Source organism: Rhinoraja longicauda, chromosome 21 (genome assembly GCF_053455715.1).
Source record: "Rhinoraja longicauda isolate Sanriku21f chromosome 21, sRhiLon1.1, whole genome shotgun sequence".
Lineage (NCBI taxonomy): Eukaryota > Metazoa > Chordata > Chondrichthyes > Rajiformes > Arhynchobatidae > Rhinoraja > Rhinoraja longicauda.
Window position 1 is genome coordinate 22,732,535 of NC_135973.1, and position 18,643 is coordinate 22,751,177.

Consider the following 18,643-nt stretch of genomic DNA (forward strand, 5'->3'; position numbering starts at 1 on the left):
ACCTGCTGAACTACTCCATCACTGTGTTTTTTTTGTTGTAAACCAACATCCACAATTGATTGAGTCTCGAATATCAATCGGTATCTGAAATGATAAAACAATGGTTAACATTTCAGGTGTACAACATCATTGTTAAATTATAAGGTTCACAAATATTCACGAAGATGTGAGCCAAACAATTGTATCATTGGACAGGACATCAAGATTAAAATGTCAGGAGATAAATTATGCATACCGTCAGCTTTGAAGGGATGTCGCTAAAATAGAGAGGGTTTCAGCAATGTTTGAACATGCTGGATTTGCTTTCTCTGGAAAAGTGAAGATCAAGATAGCTATAAACTTATGATAACTTAAGTGGGAATAGCTTCTTTCATTCAGAACAAGTCCAGAATGAGGGGGCACATATATAGAATCTGGTCATTTAAACCAAAGTGCAACCTATCTGAATTATAACAAGATAATAAGAAATAGTGGCACGAGTTGGCCATTAGGCTCCAGATGCTATGGTTCAAAGACTGAACTGATTTTGGCAAAAGTCTCATCTTCCTGCCTGTTTTTCAATAACTCAACTCCCCAATGGACCAAAAATCTGTCTAAACCAGCCTTGAAATATTCAATGATTCGGCTTTCAAAACCGTCTATGGAGAATTCCAAAGAATTGTGATGCTTAGAAACAGGAAATTTCTCTTCATACTTGTTGTTGATTCCTCATTTTGAATCCATTACCTCCCCCATCTCCACCCCAAACGTCTACCTTCTCCCATGATATCAAACAACAGAATTGACCTTGTCAGGCCCCTCAAAATCATGTACATTTCAATAAGGTCACCTTTCATCCCTCTAAGCTTCAATGGGTAGAAGACTAACTAACTAGTTAGCCCTTTTATCATATTTCAATCCCTTCACCACAGGTTACAGCCTGGAGCACCTTCTCCAAACTGTCTCTGATGCAATTACATCCCCCCCCTAAAATAAGACCACCAAAATCGATGATGGAAAGTAGTCACATCAGGAGCACTGAACACAGTGGACAAGGTCAGAGGAGGTGCATGTGAACCTCTGTCTCACCTGAAAGGATTGCTGGGATCCCTGGATGGTGATGAGGGAAGAGGTGTTGGGACAGGTGTTCCATTTCCTGCAGTTGCAAGGGGAAAGTACCTGGGGAGTGGGCTGGTTGGGTATCAGAGCTTCCCTAGGTTCCCTAGTCTGAAGTAGGATCCCAACCCGAAACATCACCTATTCCTTTTCTCTACAGATGCTGCCAGACCCACTGAGTTACTCCAGCACCTTGTGCCTATCTTCTCTTAGTTTAGTTTAGTTTAGTGGTGCAGAATGGAAACAAGCCCTTCAGCCCACCGGGTTCATGCCGACCAACTGTTCTACGTTATCCCACTTTCGCATCCACGTCATACATACTAGGTGCAATTTTACAGAGGCAATTTAACCTACAAACCTGCATACCTTTGGGATGTGGGAGCAAACTGGGAATGTTTCACAGCGAGACCATGCAAGCTCCACACAAATAGCACCCGAGGTCAGGATCAAACCCGACCTCGTGGTGAAAAGGAGACAAAAGAGTGTCAGATAAGGAGAGAATAGGAGTGAAATGAAAAGCCAGAGTAAAATGTAAAAACCAGCGCTGTGAGGCAGCAGCTCGAACAGCTGCACCACTGTGCTGCTCTTATTCACCTCAAAACATGGACAACCCCAAAAGTGTCTACAGATGCTGTCCAACCTGTTGAGCACTTAGTACTTTGACTGGTTGCATAAAAACGGTGCGAATACTTGAATCCTCCAGAACGTAGGAAATTACAATAAGTGGTGGACACTTCCCGGTCTATCACAGGTACAGACCTTTCCACAATCGAAGGGATCTACGACAGGCGCTACCGCAAAAAGGCAGCCTGTATCATCAAAGACCCACGCCACCCTGGCCACACTTTCATTTCACTCCAGCCATCAGGAAGGTATAGGAGTCTGAAAATAGTGACCTTCAGGTTTAGGAACAGCTTGACGAAGGGTCTGAAGTAGGGTCCCAACCCTAAATGTCGCCTACCCATGTTCTTCTGAGATACTGCCTGACCAGATGAGTTACTCCAGCACTTTGTGTCTTCCTGGTGCCATCGCAACAATCTGGAGCTCAATGCCCTTAAGACAAAGGAATTGATTGTAAACTTTAGGAGAGCTCCCCCTCCCCCCACTCACCATCAACAACACCACAGTCGTACCTGTGGAGTCATTTAAGTTCCTTGGAACCAGGGACCTTAAATGGGGGGGCCACCATCGACTCCACAGTCAAAAAGGCCCAACAGAGGATGTACTCCCTGCGGCATCTGAGAAAAAACAATCTGTCACAGGCAATGATAGTCCAGTTTTACACTGCCATCAGTGAGTCTGTCACCTTGTCCATCATGGTCTGGTTTGGCTCAGCCACCAAGCATGACATCCGGAAGCTGCAGTGCATCGTTTGATCAGCCGAGAAGGTTGTTGGCTGCAACCTTCCCCCCATTGATGAACTATACACTGCAAGGGCCAGGAAGTGAACGGGTAAGATCACCTCTGACCGCTCTCACCCTGGTCACAAACTCGTTGAAGCACTTCCCACTCCGGACTGTCAAAGTCACCACAGCCAGACATAAAAACAGCTTTTTTCCACGAGCGGTAGCTCTACTCAACAACCAAAAGTCTGTAGCCTCCTTTTGCTCTGGTATTTTATTTAATTCTTCACATGTTTAAATTATAATGTTTTATTCTTAATTGTTTACTGTATATCGTGTTGTTACTTGCGAGCAAAGCACCAAGGCAAATTCCTTGTACATATATATACTTGGCTAATAAAATGTATTCAATTCAATTTAGGAACAGCTTCTTCCAACAACCATCAGTCTCTTGAACATTACGAATACCAACTAAACTACGAACTATGAACCACCTTGTTTGTGCTAGGGACTTTGGGCTTTTGTTTTACACCAACGATGGGGTGTTAAAAGCAATTATTGAACTTCCTTTTGTTTAAAGTTATCTATGAGTGCTGTATTTACAGACCTGTTAGGCTGCTGCAAGTAAGAGCTTCATTGTTCCCTTTACAACCTGGAAACAGGCCCTTCGGCCCATCTTGCTCATGCAGTCCCATCTACACGAGCCCTACACCCACATCCCTCTAAACCCTTCCTATCCATGCACCTGTCCAAATATTTTTAAACATGTCCTGCCTCCACTACCTCTTCTGATAGCTTGGTCCATATAGGAAAAAATACTCCTCAGGTTTCTATTAAATCTTTCCCCTCTCACTTTAACCCAATGTCATCTGGTTCTTGATTCTCCTACTCTGGGTAAAAGACTGTGCATTCACACTATCGATTCCCCCTCATGATTTTATACACCTCCATACGATCACCCCTTCGCCTTCTGCTCATATCCCTCCAAACCTTTCCTATCCATGCACAGGTGACAATTAAACACTCTTGACTCTTGTGCTGTAGTGGAAGGTTCCAGCAACTGCTGTGTCTGGTCGCAATAAAGTTGTCTAGTTGAAGAAGCGGCGCGGTTGCCACGGGCAACGGTAACATCATGGCGGAGGCCGAGGCTGAGCAGGCGGCGGTAGCCGAGGTTTGCCAGGCGCTTGGCCGCCACCTCAACTGCCTGGGCAGCGAGAGCAAGAGCTCCAGGCGCCGGGCGCTCGAGTGCATCCGTGCGGAGGCGGCGGAGAGGCGGCTGTCGAGCGGCGTGAGGCAAGGCGTGATGTCGGCGCTGCTCAGGCCTCTGCTCGGGGCCTGGGGCGACCCGGCCGAGCGCTGCCGGGAGCTCGCCGTCTGCACCCTGGCCGATCTGCTGCGCGATGCCCCGAGGCCCCACGACGCGCTGCCTCACCTCATGCCCGCCGCCGTGCAGCGCCTGGGCCAGCCCCACATCACCGAGCCGGCCGAGGAGCTGCGCCTGACCCTGGTCGAGCTGCTGCTGATGGTGGTCGACCTCTGCGGCGCCAAGCTGGCCTCTTACCTGGACGACATGGTCAAAATTCTCCAGAGGACCATCGTCGATCCCTTCCCCGACGTGAAGAAGAAAAGCTGCGAGTGTGCTGCCAAGTATGCAAAATGGACCCCTGGTAAGTGTGTTCCACTATAGGACTCGCCTGCTGCTCAACACCGACAAGACTAAGGAGTTGGTGGTGGACTTTAGGAGGAGAGGAATACCCCTGTCCCCTCTCTCCATCAGTGGTGTGGATGTGTAGTTTACCAGGGAGTGAGTACAAATACCGGAGTGTACCTGGACAGTAAACTGGACGGGTCCAGGAATGCTGAGGAACCCTGCTTCAAAAGTGTTGTGATGCAGTTTAGGATGTTCTTAAAAGGAAACATTCAATCCATGTTCTCCAGAGATGCTGCCTGACCTGCTGAGTTACTCCAGGACTTTGTGTCCTTTTATGCATCCTAACGTTAGGCAGGATAGTGGCACAGCTGGTAACGTCAGATGCTATCAGTGTGGAGTTTGCACATTCTCCCTGTGACCACATGAGTTTCCTCCAGGTGCTTCTGTTTCCTCCCACATCCCAAATACGTGTGGATTAATTGGCCTCTGTAAATTGCCTCATGTTTTGGGAGTGGATGCACCAGTGAGATAACATGGTGTGGACTCGGTTGGTCGAAAGGCCTGTGTCTATGCTGTGTCTTTCAATTCAATCAATAAACTGGCTGTTAAATTTCCACATTCAAAATAGTTATGAAGCAGTTTAGGATGTTCTTAAAGGGATGGGAAATGCATGGTTTAAAAACGACTCTTTAGCTGCAAACACATGATAATGGGCAGGTGGGGAGTATCACTTTTGGCAACCTTTCCCCAATGATGACACTGATTGAAGGAGTGACCCTCTTTTATAGATTCAGTCTTTGGGATGAGACTTGTCTGCCATCGGGAAGCTCAAAGAAACATTGTCCCCTGGGTCCTGTATAATCGTTATTTCTCAACGAATGTCATCGTAGTCTGCTGGTGAGGAAGTCGAGGATCCAATTACAGAGGGATGAGGAGAGATCCAGTACTCTGAGGCTGATGATAAATTTGATGGGGATGATAGTGCTGAATGCTGATCTTGGGGCACTTGCTGTATATTTCCCAGCATGAAAATTACTTGTTTATTCCAATGCTTCAATGCAATTATCCAGTCTTTCATCCGTGCCTTCAGGAAATCCAAATGCATAAATCCACATATTTACCTTTATCGATTCTGCATGTTACATCCTCAAAGGACTCCCAGCAAATCCATCAGATACGATTTTCCTTTTATAAAACCACATTGACTTGGTTTTATTGCATTAAGTCTCTTTAAATGACTTAATATTTCTTTCTTCGTTAATCAATAGTTCATTGATACTTTACTATCACATGTACATGCAATTCAGTAAAATCATACTGTACATAAGCACAATCGTAAATAAGTACAAAAGTGCAATGATAGTAGTGTAAGAATAGGATACTTTACCAAGGCAGTGCATCAATAGATTTTACGACATAGCAGCAGAATTAGGCCATTCGCTCCATCGAGTCTGTTCCGCCACTCGATCATGGCTAATTTATTTTCCCCTCTCAACCCCATTCTCCTGCTTTCTCCCCATAACCTTTGACATCCGTACTAATCAAGAACTTGTCAATCTCGGCTTTAAAAATACCCAATGAGACCTCATTGGCCTCCAATGCCTTCTGTGGCAATGAATTCCACAGATTCACCACCCTCTGGCTTAAGAAATTCTGAAGGTATGTCCTTTTGTTCTGAAGATGTGCCCTCGGGTCATAGAATCTCCCACTACTGGAAAGATCCCACATTTCTGGTACCATCTTGTACCCTTCTTGTTTTAAAGTCCTTAAAAATACCAAGTCCTTTGCTTGGCCTTAAAGGCCTGCTGTTCTGGTGGTGGCACTGGGTTGGTGTGGCATGGGTTGGCCTAGCCTGGTGATGCTGTTGATTTCCTCCCCCTTGCCGCTGTAGGCTGTGACCTTTGTCACTATTAACCTTTGAAAATAACCATGCATTTACCCAGTCACCAAAATGAAAATTCATAAGTGTTAGTGTTGACATAGCTGCTTCACAACTAGTGCCTATGTCCTACAGTTCTCAGTGAAGTTGGCGCAATTTTCCTGATCATGAGATCTTGCTTTAGTTGGCCACAGAACAGAGTGGCTTGGCACAATGCCACTTCTCTGCCTGAATAATTCCTGACAGTAAAGATAGGATACAAAAGTGCTGAGTAGGCAGCATCTCTGGAGAAAAAGGATAGGTGGCATTTAGGGTTGGGACCCTTCTTCTGACATCTATCCTTTTTCTCCAGAGATGTTGCCTGACCTACTGAGTTACTCCAGGACTTTGTGTCTATGTTTGGTATAAACCAGCACCTTCAGTTCTTTGCATCTACAAATTTCTGGCAACAGTTTTTTTTCAAATGAAGCAAAACTATACCATTTTGGAAGGGATTCGAAATCTCAGCATATTGTACTGGAATCAGTATCTTTTTAATCTAATAGCCATTAAATGATTTGAGGTTACAACTTGTGGATCTGAACCAGCAAAAAGTAGCATATACTTGAACTGAAACTGGCTGACCCCTGATTCTTCTAATGACACAGCAGATGACAAATATTCTGTTACATGAACGTGATATTTCTGACAACAAATATTGAAAATCTTAAAATTATATGCATTTGAGTCAGTAGCAGATTTGCACAGTATACAAGTTTGAGGTTATTCACATTAAACAGAGGTTTGGGAACACCTTGTGCCATAAAATAGTTATCTGACCTGACATGCAAGCAAAACCCCCTCTTGCCTTTGTTCAACTATTACCTGCCATGCTGTGTCTGCCCCTACTCTCTTCCAGTTTTCTTCCCCCACCCCGCCCCCCAATCAGTCCGAAGAAGGATCCCAACCCGAAATGTCATCATCCATGTTCTCCAGAGATGCTGCCTGACCTGCTGATTTACTTCAGCACTTTGTGTCTTTTTTTTGTAATCCCGCATCTGCAGTTCTTTGTTTCTACAAGTGAGCTGAGATATTTGATTGATATTTGTGATGCTGTTGCCCATCAGTGATCTTAATCAACATGGTTTGATAATTCTCCTTGGAGTCCTAGAGTTCCATAGCATGGAAACTGACCCTTCGGGCCAACTCATCCATGTTGCCTGACCTGAGCTGGTAAAACTTACCTGCGCCACTTCAAAATGTTTCCATGCATAGCCCTTTATTTAATTGCATTGCAAATGTGGGGAGATGCCACATTGAAACAAACCTATTACAATGGATTTGTAATGGTTTCTCCTTGTTAATCACCCATAAGTCGTAAAAGGTTTCTATCTTGACTCCACCCATGTTTGCTTCTGGATGAATGAGCCTGTTTAATTCCACACACTGCGTCGAGATTTGTAAGCTGCTGCTGCTGAGATCATTGGGGCTGTGCCACCAAAATAGTTGCATGTAAAACTCAGCAAATCTTTCAAGAAAATTGAGCCCATTTGTTACCGATGGAGCTGCAAGGAACTGTAGATGTTTGAATCCTGTGCAAGGAATCCCATTGCAATTGACCGATTTTCCCAATACCCAGAGTTACTTCACTGTGAAAGAATTGATGGTGCTGACTAAGCCTTGAAATGGAACATTTTCATCACTTTCTTTTCAGCATTGTAGTAAGACTATAAGAGGCCATGAACAACATGGAAATTTCAAAAATTTCCAAGAAATTAGTCCAACAGAGGACTATGACTGGAGACACAAGGAACTGCAGATGCTGGAATCTTGAACAAAACACAAACTGCTGGAGGAACAATGAACAAGCAATGTTTCGAGTCGGAACACTTCTTCAGATTGATTGTGGGGGGGAGGGAGAAAGCTGGAAAAAAAGATGTGGGGGCGGGACAAAGCATGGCAAGTGATAGTGGATACAGGTGCTTTGGGAGGGTGGGGGGGTATTTGGCAGATGGGTGAAGTAAGTGACTAAGGCCAGAGGCGAATAGGAGATAAATGGGTGTCAGATAAGGAGAGAAGAGAAGTGAAATGTAAACCAGAGGGCGGGAAATCGGTGGAAGAGGGCAGCAGGGATTGGAAAGAGGGGGGGGGATTAAAAGGAAATGAGGGACTTGTGATGGCAGATGAGTGTACAAAGGAGAGAAAAGGATGGTAGGAGATGGTAGAAATGGGTGTGCACTGGGGTCCGGGTGGGGGTTGGAAAAAAGAGAGAGGGGATAGGGGCTATTCCCAAGCAGAATATGAAATGTTTGTGCCATTGCAAGTTGCGGCGTTTTCAAGAGACTTTGAAGTCACCTTTGAAGTCAGTAAAAGCAAAGAAATGGAATGAATGCAAAACTAAAAACTAATTTCTGATCGTGAGGAGAGGAAATCTTCTGTGCTTTCTTGTATTTTACCAGGAAATCACAGATGTCCATTCTTTTATTTCTTTTGTTTTAGAAACTTTTCACATGCAGTCGGAATCTTTGATAAAGCCATTGATGCAGACCATCTCCCACCAGCATTCGAAGGTCCGGGTGGCAGTCGTGTGGGCAACAGGGACAGTCATTCAGTATGGCAACGGAAAGTCTGTTGATGATGTTCTCTCTCATTTGGCACAGCGTCTCTTTGATGATGCACCACTGGTGAGGAAAAAAATGTTTATCATTGTTCAGTTTAAGTAACAAGAGATTATCAATCATAAGACATTGGAGCATAATTAGTCTATTCGGCCCATCAAGTCTTCCCCGCCATTCAATCATGGCTGATCTATTTTTCCTCTCTCAACCCCATTCTCCTGCTCTCTCCCCAAAACCTTTGACAATTTCACTAATCAAGAACCTGTCATTCCCCACTTTAAAAATACCCAATAAACTGGCCTCTACTGCGTCTGTTGCAATGAATTCCACAGATTCACCACCCTCTGGCTAAAGTAATTCCTCCTCACCTCCATTCTAAAGGTATGTCCTTTTATTCTGAGGCTGTACCCAATCATCCTCAAGATCATTCTCATAAACCTCCTCTGGACCCACTCCAACAGCTACACATCATTCCTCAGATATGAGGCCCAAAATTGCTCAAAATATTCCAAATGGAGAAATATTCAAAAAAGAGGATGCAGGCATCATGCGTATTGGTATTATTGTCTAAAGAATTCCACTGTGCAGTTGCGCGTGACAAATAAAGCACCATTGATTTGCACACCTTCCACCAAATATATTGGACTCCCAATGCTCAAGATCCTCAATATCAACCCAAATGGCTCTATTTCTCTCCCCTTGGGCCAGGATTTCCAGAAGTTAGTGCTGATGTTATGTTTTATAGGTGACTTTAAGCATCTCCTTAAATTTATTCTTCTGTCTGCCTGGTCAACTCTTCCTACGACAGAGCTCCAAATAGAGTGTCTCTTTGGGAGTCAGGTGGATAAATGATGAGGCCTCCCAACAGAAGTGTCTGAACGTGATCAGGGCTTGAAGACTCCGATGGTGGGCTGGGAGAGGACACTGATGTAGGCATGCCTATACTTCAAATGGATTTGATAGACTTTGAGAAGATAGAACATAGAACAGTCCGGCACAGTACTTGGGTCTTAGTCCCACAATGTATGTGCAAATCATGATGCCAAGATAAACCAATCTTAACTGCCTGCACATGATCCATATCCTTCTATTCCCTGCATATAGGAGCAAAGAGGTCCTTCTGCAGTTGTACAGGGCCCTAGTGAGACCGCACCTGGAGAACTGTGTGCAGTTTTGGTCTCCAAATTTGAGGAAGGATATTCTTGCTATTGAGGGCGTGCAGCGTAGGTTTACTAGGTTAATTCCCGGAATGGCGGGATTGTCATATGTTGAAAGACTGGAGCGACTAGGCTTGTATACACTGGAATTTAGAAGGATGAGAGGGGATCTTATCGAAACGTATAAGATTATTAAGGGGTTGGACACGTTAGAGGCAGGAACATGTTCCCATTGTTGGGGGAGTCCAGAACCAGGTGCCTCAGTTTAAGAATAAGGGGTAGGCCATTTAGAACGGAGATGAGGAAAAACCTTTTCAGTCAGAGAGTTGTGAATCTGTGGAATTCTCTGCCTCAGAAGGCAGTGGAGGCCAATTCTCTGAATGCATTCAAGAGAGAGCTAGATAGAGCTCTTAAGGATAGCGGAGTCAGGGGGTATGGGGAGAAGGCAGGAACGGGGTACTGATTGAGAATGATCAGCCATGATCACATTGGATGGCGGTGCTGGCTCGAAGGGCCGAATGGCCTACTCCTGCACCTATTGTCTATTGTCTATATCTATGTGCCTTTCTAAAACCACTTAAACACCACTATTGTATCTCCCTCCACCACCAGCTCAGCAGCGCGTTCCAGGTACGCGCCACACTCTGTGTTAAAAATAAAACTTGCCCCACGGATCTCCTCAAAACTTTCCCCCTCTCATATTAAAGGTATGATAGCATTGATGATACCTTTCCTTTACTTCAAGGTGCCTGCTATGGGTAGTCCAGATTTCAGAAGCATTTAGGAGAGGGATCACTGCTACCCAGTAGACCCTGAGTTTAGTGAAAAGTCTTTTTCTCAAATGACTGAAAGCCATGCTGATAGCATTGAAGGCGATGTGACTTTCATTGTGAATGTATGCACTTGCTGAGCAGTGATGCCAAGATATTTGAAGTCTCACATTGAACGTTAACAGTTGGAGGGCAGTGTTGTACTGTGAAGGCAGGCTGAAAGAGGATCTCTGCCTTGCAGATGTTGTGTGGAAGGCCCATCATCTTGTCCGCTTCAATGAATGTTGACCATGCTTGTCCCAGCATTGTGCCGGCAAGGTCCAGGAGAGCTGCGGCCATATCCCGGCAGCAGGCCTGGCTTGCTTGCCACGGAACCGGGTAAAGGAAGCCACCGAGCCCAGCACCTGCTCATCTCCGAAGACCGGGAATCCGAGAGGAGGTGGCGGTATTCAGTGACAGTGGCGGATGCGGTACAAGGTCCGGTAAAAAGAACCGGGGATCTTGCCTTCTGCGTCCTCAAGGTCGGCTGCAGGAGATGCTCTCGGGGATTGAAGGTAGCCAGGCAAGGAGAGGGACGACAGTTCACAGACGACCAGATGGAGGCGATGGCTGCAACAGTGGCCAGATACAGTTGGAACTATGAAACGGCGCCAAAACCTGGCGACTCTTGCATTTAGACTCAGTGGGCTGTTTCAATGTACTTAACCAGAGTTTGTACTTAATGTAGGCCAATAATCTTACTGATCTGTATGCATACATTTTTTAAATCTCTACTATGGTGCACGTAATAATAAAGGAACCATTGACTCATTGTAAATCGGTCTTGGCAAGTGTGGGAAAGCAGAGCTCAGCTCTTGAGATTGGGGCGTTCTTCGTTCTAGAGTGCGGTGGCTGCATGGCGAATAGTTTACCATGCGTGTGGAAGATTGGCTCCCATCCATCCTGTGAAGAATGTTTGGACACGAGGTACAGCATTGTGCTAAGGAAGATTGCAAGAATGTTGAGGCAATGACTCAGCCAGTCATTGAGATTGGCCCTGTTTTAGACTCATTTGTTAGGACTTTGGCTTGATTGCCAAGGTAAGTCAAACAGGTAGGGTAGCTGAATTTGAGAATATTGCTTAGTTTAGGTTAGAGATACTGCGTGGAAACGGGCCCTTTAGCCCACAGAGTCTATGCTGACCAGCAATCATCCATACATTAATTATATCCTGCTAATTTACCGAAGCCAATTAACCTACAAACCCACATGTCTTTGGAATGAGGGAGGAAACTGGAGCACCCGGAGAAAACCCACGAGTCACAGGAAAAACGTGTAAACCATAGACAGCACCCATGGTCAGGATCGAACCTGGGTCTCCGGTGCTGTAAGACAGCAACTCTATTGCTGTGCAACAGTGCTGCTGCCATTTTGCTCCACCTTTTCCTGAGTTGATGCCATTGAAAGTTGTAGTGATATTTTAAAAGGCCATTGGTTGCACTGAGCTGGCCCCTGCATTTCCCTTCATGTCTATTTCCAAGAGGAGGATATAGCAAGGTACCTCTGAGATGCTGTCATTGTGACTATACTGAGGAAGGAAGAGAAACCCGTATGGTGTCCACAGAGGGCTTTCCCTGTCTTATGCTGCAGCAGAAATCATCACTTGTGTTCTTCTCAACCTCCTCCTTCCAATGTCGAGCAACTACTTCATCCTGACTCAGCATGACTTCCGTCCATCTGGAGGCATAGTGAAAATAACCTTCACTGTGTGACAACTGTACTATTAGTGGAAAAGCAGTTGACCCAGGAAGGTAACTCTTACAAGATCTTATTGCACCATTGAATGCAGAGCAGGTGTTTCCCCTTGGAATCCTTTGCCATATTTAACCGTTGACTAACACCAGTGTAAAGAACCTTGCAAATTGGTTCAAAGTGCTGGAATAACTCAGAGTCACTTTTGCACTTTGTGTCTTTTTTGTATAAACCAGCTTCTGCAGTTCTATCTCCTTGCAAATTGGTTGATGTATTCTTGAAATATCAATCAACTCTCAAGATTGTTTTTCCACGATCTTATCTTTTTAATTATATTTTGGATCATGTCCTCTAATCTTGGAGAAGGATGCAATGTTCTCCAGCACCTGGAATTTCTTGTGTCTCTAAAACAAATGTCCATCCAATAGAGGTTAAATACATTACTCTAAGAAGATAACTGCAGATGCTGGTACAAATCGAAGGTATTTATTCACAAAATGCTGGAGTAACTCAGCAGGTCAGGCAGCATCTCGGGAGAGAAGGAATGGGTGACGTTTCGGGTCGAGACCCTTCTTCAGACTGATACATTACTCTGTTAGCTGAAGGGAAAGCTGATTGCTTTTTTAGTGTCTATAATAGAATAGGAAAGATTCAAAATGTAGGCCAATTATTATAATATGTGGAATTAGTGTCCTTGGATTTATGTCAAATTCCTGTGCTATTTGATGCGGGAGTCAAGAATATGTACATTTAAGGTGAAGTTGTGTTTGAGAGAAGTGGATAATTAGACTTGGGCATATAAATGCAGCTTACCTCCCATTCTAAGATAACATATTTGCCTTGATGCATTTAATTTAAAAATCTGCATCTACTATTGGAATCAAAGTTCCTCTGTGATTTAATTAATTTACAGCCTCCAGCCAATTTGTAAAACAAAATGAAAATTATGTTCTGGTTGCATATCATTTACCAATAAATTTGATACTCTTGACTGATGTTTAACTCCTTGCCTTTGGTATAACATGGTGGGGCATTTAAGGAGCTTGGATATGCAGGGAATGGAGGGATAAGGATCACATGCAGGCAGAGGAGATTAGTTTAACTTAGAGATTTAACAGAGGAGATTAGTTTAACAATGTTCGGCGCAGACATTGTTGAAGGGCCTGTTCCTGTGCTGTACTGTTCTATCTTAGAATACAAAGTGCTGGAGTAACTCAGTGGGTCAAGCAGCATCTCTGGATGACATGGATAGGTGACGTTTTGGGTCGGGTCCCTCCATATGTGCAACATCTAGACAGCACTGATTTCTAACCTAGCAAGGCAGATTGATGGAGTTAAGGTGTAGATTGGTCAAGATGTAAATGAAGGGAGATTCAGGCTAGAAGGGCTAGAACAATCATGATCCCAACCCAAATGTCACCTATTCATGACCTCAAGAGATGCCGACTCACCCGCTAAATTACTTTGGCACTTTGTGTCTAATGCAAGATTCCAGCACAGTTTCCTGTGTCTGCACTGTACTGTTCTATGTGAAGTTTATTCTTAATTGTTAACTGTATGTTTGTGTTGTCATTTGTGAGTGGAGCACCAAGGCACATTCCTTGTATATGCACATCCTTGGCCAATAAACTTATTCATTCACTCACTTATTCACTTCACGTCAGGCAGTAAATAACCTTTCCTTAGTTAGTAATTGTGCTGCATTCTGCTGATAGTGTTATTTCATCATGATTACCACTCAAGGCCAAAAGGAACTTTACTCATTCCCGAGCAAAAGAAACAATTGTTGACTCTTGGTTCTTGACAGCTTTGCAAGACCGATGAGTATTGCAATCCACACGGAAACATCAGGGACAAAGTGTAAACGAGTGATAGAAGGGAGTGATTCCTAACTTCGTAACGTTTTGCTGATATCTTGATTGTGTGGTTTGATATGAGTTCATTATCATTTTCCATAAACTTGCACCTTGTAATAAACTATGTGTTTTTTTAAACTGTTGGGGGGGAAATGTCTTGGGATGAGCTTGACACACAACTGTGGACAGACATCCTAAGTTGGAAGTGAAACAACCTTTGGGAATTTAATATTTGATTTTCTTGTGGAAGTTAGCTCATCAATTTTCAATCATGATTGTTCTTTTGGGAATTGAATATAAAAGGAATACGTTGGTCATTCAGCCTTTCTAGCCTGAATCTCCGTTCATTTACATCTTGACCAATCGACACCTTAACTCCATCAATCTGCCATGCTAGGTTAGAAATCAGTGCCCACAAGATGTTGCACATATGGGAAGTGTGCAGGACTTTAGTTTGTTATGAGATCCTACACTCTTTTACTTAACTATGACTGTGCTTATGTATAGAATTTTTTTAATTGAACTGTATGCAAAAAAAAGAATTTCATGTGCCTGGGTACGTGACAATAAAGTACCATTGAATCCCAAGGTGCCAAAGTTACAGACAATTAGGATTATATGTTTTGAAATGCTAGGAATGCATTGAATTGCAGTGTAAAATGTTGTGTTTTGGAACTGAGCTAGGTACGGCAAGCTGTTACAGAAGTGGTGGGAAGCTGGCTATTGGACCTCCGGGATCGTTACTCTTTCTTCCACAAACTTATCCCTCTTCTGCTGAGCAGTTGCAGCGATGAGATAGCTCAAATCAGGTAAGAACACTGAACTATTGAAATCCAGCATTTACTCCTTTTTCTGAGCAGCAATTTGCAGACAAACATTTATGCAGTGTAAGTTACTGAATAAGCAGCTTTTTCTCAACAGGGGTTAAGTAATCATTAAACACCTGTTAGCAGCAAAACTTTACATGAATATGATTTCCCAACATTATGGAAAATTGCAAGTAAATATTTTGACTTAATTATACTTTTGCTTTGGAGATTATGACTAACATTCTCCCCTCCTGTCACCCCCATATACCACCCACAATCCTGACACGCTCTTATGACTATTTTAAGTATTAAAAGTGCTTTCAAGATATTGGAGCATGATTGCAATCCAGTGATATTCTGAGGATGTTTCTAATACTATATGTGCTCGGTGTTCTCTGTAATGTTTGGAAGAAATTTGGAAGTGTTATTTGATCTTTATAGACACTACATTACCATTTTGGCAAACTTGCAGAGCCCAGCTATTGCCAAGTCCTGAATCTGAAAACTCAGCCCTAATCACTAAGTTGTGTGTGAATTATACCAATTTAGTGCAACTTGCATATATTGTTGAAGCAGCAATATTTTTAATTTGTGGTCAAAATAATGCAAAGAATAGTACAGCAGAGGCCCTTCAGCCCACAATGTCTATGCTGAACATGATGCCAAGTTAAACTAATTACCTCTGCCTGCACGTGATCCTTATCCGTCCATTCCCTGCTGGTCCATGTGCCTTTCCAAAAGCCTCATAAATGCCACTGTGGTATCTGTCTCAGCCACCACCCCTGGCAGCGCGTTCCAGGGACCTACCACTCTTGGTGTAAAGAAATGTGCCCTCCACATTTCCTTTAGGCCTTGCCTCTCTCCCCTTAAAGCTTGCCTTCCAGTCTTTGACATTTCCACCCTGGGGAAAAGGGTTCTGCAATTGTGCTTACATCCTGTTTTAATTGAAACAATTATTAAATTACATTGCACATGATAATTATATTTCAAGGAAGATCTAAGAAAATAATACTTCTGCAGGAAAGGTACAAGTTCTCAACATGGACAAACTTTTTCTATTCAACAATGAAATAGCTTTTTATTACTGTTACTTGTATTGAGATACAGTAAAAGCATTGTTTTGTGTTCTAATCAGGTAAATCATTGTGCGCCTAAGTACATCAAGGTAGTGCAAGAGAGAAAAAGAAACAATGCACAATATAGTATTAGAGAAACATAGAAAGTGCAAGTTACAAAAAAAGTGCAAGAGCCGCAATGAGGTAGATTGGGAGATCAGTAATTCATATATCGCATGTGAGAACATCATTCAAGTGTCTGAAAACTGGGGAAGAAGCAGGTCTTGAATCCGGTGGTACGTGCTTTCAAGCTTTTGTATCTTCCACTAGAAGGAGAAGAGCGAATAGGCCTTGATTAAGTTGGCTGCTTTCCGGAGGCAACGTAATGTCGAGACCGATTCAATGGGTGTGAGGCTGGTTTGCCTGATGGACTGGGCTGCGTTCACAACTCTGCGCAATTTCGTGCAGTCTTGGGCACAGTAGTTGCCAAACCAAGCTGTAATGCATCCGGATAGGATGGTTTTAGTGGTGCATCTGTAGAAATCGGTAAGAGTCATTGGAGCAAAATACTGTAGATGTTAGAAATCTCAAAGACAGAAAATGTATCCTGGCCTGCAGAGTATTTCTAGCATTTTTGCTTTTTATTCATTGTATACTGTTTGACACGCAGGAACAATTGGACTCGGAAGGAGATTTTGCTGATGTGGGTGATGCAATCGATGACAATAAAAAATAATGTATATTAAAAGCAAAATTATATTTTTAACAAATTATTTAACCTTTGATCAGCAATATATAGCATACAATATTTGAGTGGAGCAAGACCTCAAAGTGCCCGAACAATGGTGTTAGATACAATTTATTCGGTGGAGTACATGTCTTGAACAGCCGAGAGTTAAGAGAATAAGATGACCGAGGGTAAAATAACGAGTTAAGCATTTTCGTTTAAGAGGGGTAATCATGGGGGGGGAGGAAGAGAAGGAATGAGAGAGTTGACAGGAACATCACATGTGAACATTAGCAGCTTCTAGTGGTGGGAATAGGTAGTGCAGTGCTGCGATATTGCACAATATTTCCATTCATTGCTGAGGTTTTTATTTTGGTATTTTCATATTGGCTTAGACCCAAAATACACTGGTCGCCAGACCTTGGTCGAGTGGAATTTTCAACCCTAATTGACCTGTGAACGTCAAGTTGTGCTTCATGTACTGCCACCTTGTTGAAAACAAACTTTAAATTGTAGATAAAGGTGCTAACACATTAATAAATAAAATGCTTGTGTTTTTGATCTTAGTTTATTTAACCCTCTTGTGTTTGCTATGCAGGGAGCTGGCTTCTGATTACTGGAGGAAAGTTGGACTCCAGTGGCAACAGGAGAATGAGGAGGATCTTAAGGATAAGCTTGACTGGTCGGCTGAACTCTCTGTTCACTACCCCGTTGGTGGTAGGGAGATCATTTTATATTTTTAACTCACTAGCACTTGGTTACAAAAGATTACCACCTTGCATCATTTAGCATACAGTAGTGCTAAACATTTTTATATCTAATCCAAGGCTTGAACTGTTGGTTTAAAAAAAAAATAGCATTGTACAGCACAGGAACAGGTTTAAACATAACCCTCTTAAACACCACCATTGTATTTGGCTCCATCACTGCTCCTGGCAGTGATGATAGTTCCAAGGACCCATCACTCTCTGTGTAAAATAACTTGCCCCACACATCTGTAAACGTTGCCCCTTTCACCTTAAAGCTATGCCCTCTAGTCTTTGACATTTCCACCCTGGGAATAAGGTTTTGACTGTCTATCTTTGCCTCTCATAATTTAATATTCTTCTATTAAGTCTCCTCAACCTCCGAAAATCAAGTTTATCTAATTTCTCCTTAATCTGAAAGGCATAGAGGCAAAATTATGGTTTAAAAAAAAGACTCGTAGTGCTGGAGTAACTCAAACGGGCCAGCCAGCGTCTCTGGAGAACGTGGTTAGGTGATGTTTCAGGTCAGGACTCTTCTTCAGACGTTCTCCAGAGATGGTGCCTGGACTCGCTGAGTTATTCCAGCACTTTGTGTGTCCTTTTTGGTTAATAAGCACCTGCAGTTCCATGTGCCATCATTCTGGTAAACCTCTTCTGCAAACTATCCAAATTCTCTGCATTCTTCTCGTAATGGGGTACCCAGGACTGCAGCCCATCTCACGCCCTCTCTACTTTTCAGGCAGATTGCGGCTGACTTTGTGCTTTCATTGCATTAGTGCAGAGTCATTTGATTAAGTTAATAACCAAACTGAATAAACTCAATGAAGGACACTCCACAAGCCCTAACCCTCGTAGGTAGAGAGTTGCAAAGATTCACTGCCCTTTGGGTGAAGAAAGAGCTTCCCACTGCATTCTTAAATGTCTGACCCCTTGCTCGACAACTGACCTATGGTTCTCCAAACCCTAGGTGTAGGTTTATAATTGTGACATGTACCAAGGTACAGTAAAAAACTTTTCTTTTTGCATGCTATCCAATCAGATCAGATAATTCCATACCTAAATACAATCATGTTAAACTCGTTCAATAGGTAGAGCAAAGGGGAAGGTACAGAGTGCAGAATATAGTTCTCAGCGTTGTAGTGCATCAGTTCCAGAGACAAAGTCCAATGTCTGCGCTGGGGTGAAGGCTAATCAAACAGTACCTCGACTGAAGGAAGGATAAGTCAG

General features: G+C 43.3%; 1 protein-coding gene across 2 annotated transcripts in view; it reads left to right on the top strand.

Annotated features, from left to right (window-relative positions):
• The first annotated feature begins 3,514 nt into the window (after nt 1-3,514).
• The window catches only part of dnaaf5 (dynein axonemal assembly factor 5), an 89,232-nt gene continuing 74,103 nt past the window's right edge, over nt 3,515-18,643 (top strand). For both annotated transcript variants that reach the window (XM_078418105.1, XM_078418106.1), the window contains exons 1-4: nt 3,515-4,105; nt 8,447-8,631; nt 14,764-14,888; nt 17,269-17,387. In XM_078418105.1, coding sequence (XP_078274231.1) covers nt 3,571-4,105; nt 8,447-8,631; nt 14,764-14,888; nt 17,269-17,387 — 964 coding nt within the window. In that variant the 5' untranslated portion in view covers nt 3,515-3,570. The remainder of the gene's footprint in view (nt 4,106-8,446; nt 8,632-14,763; nt 14,889-17,268; nt 17,388-18,643) is intronic.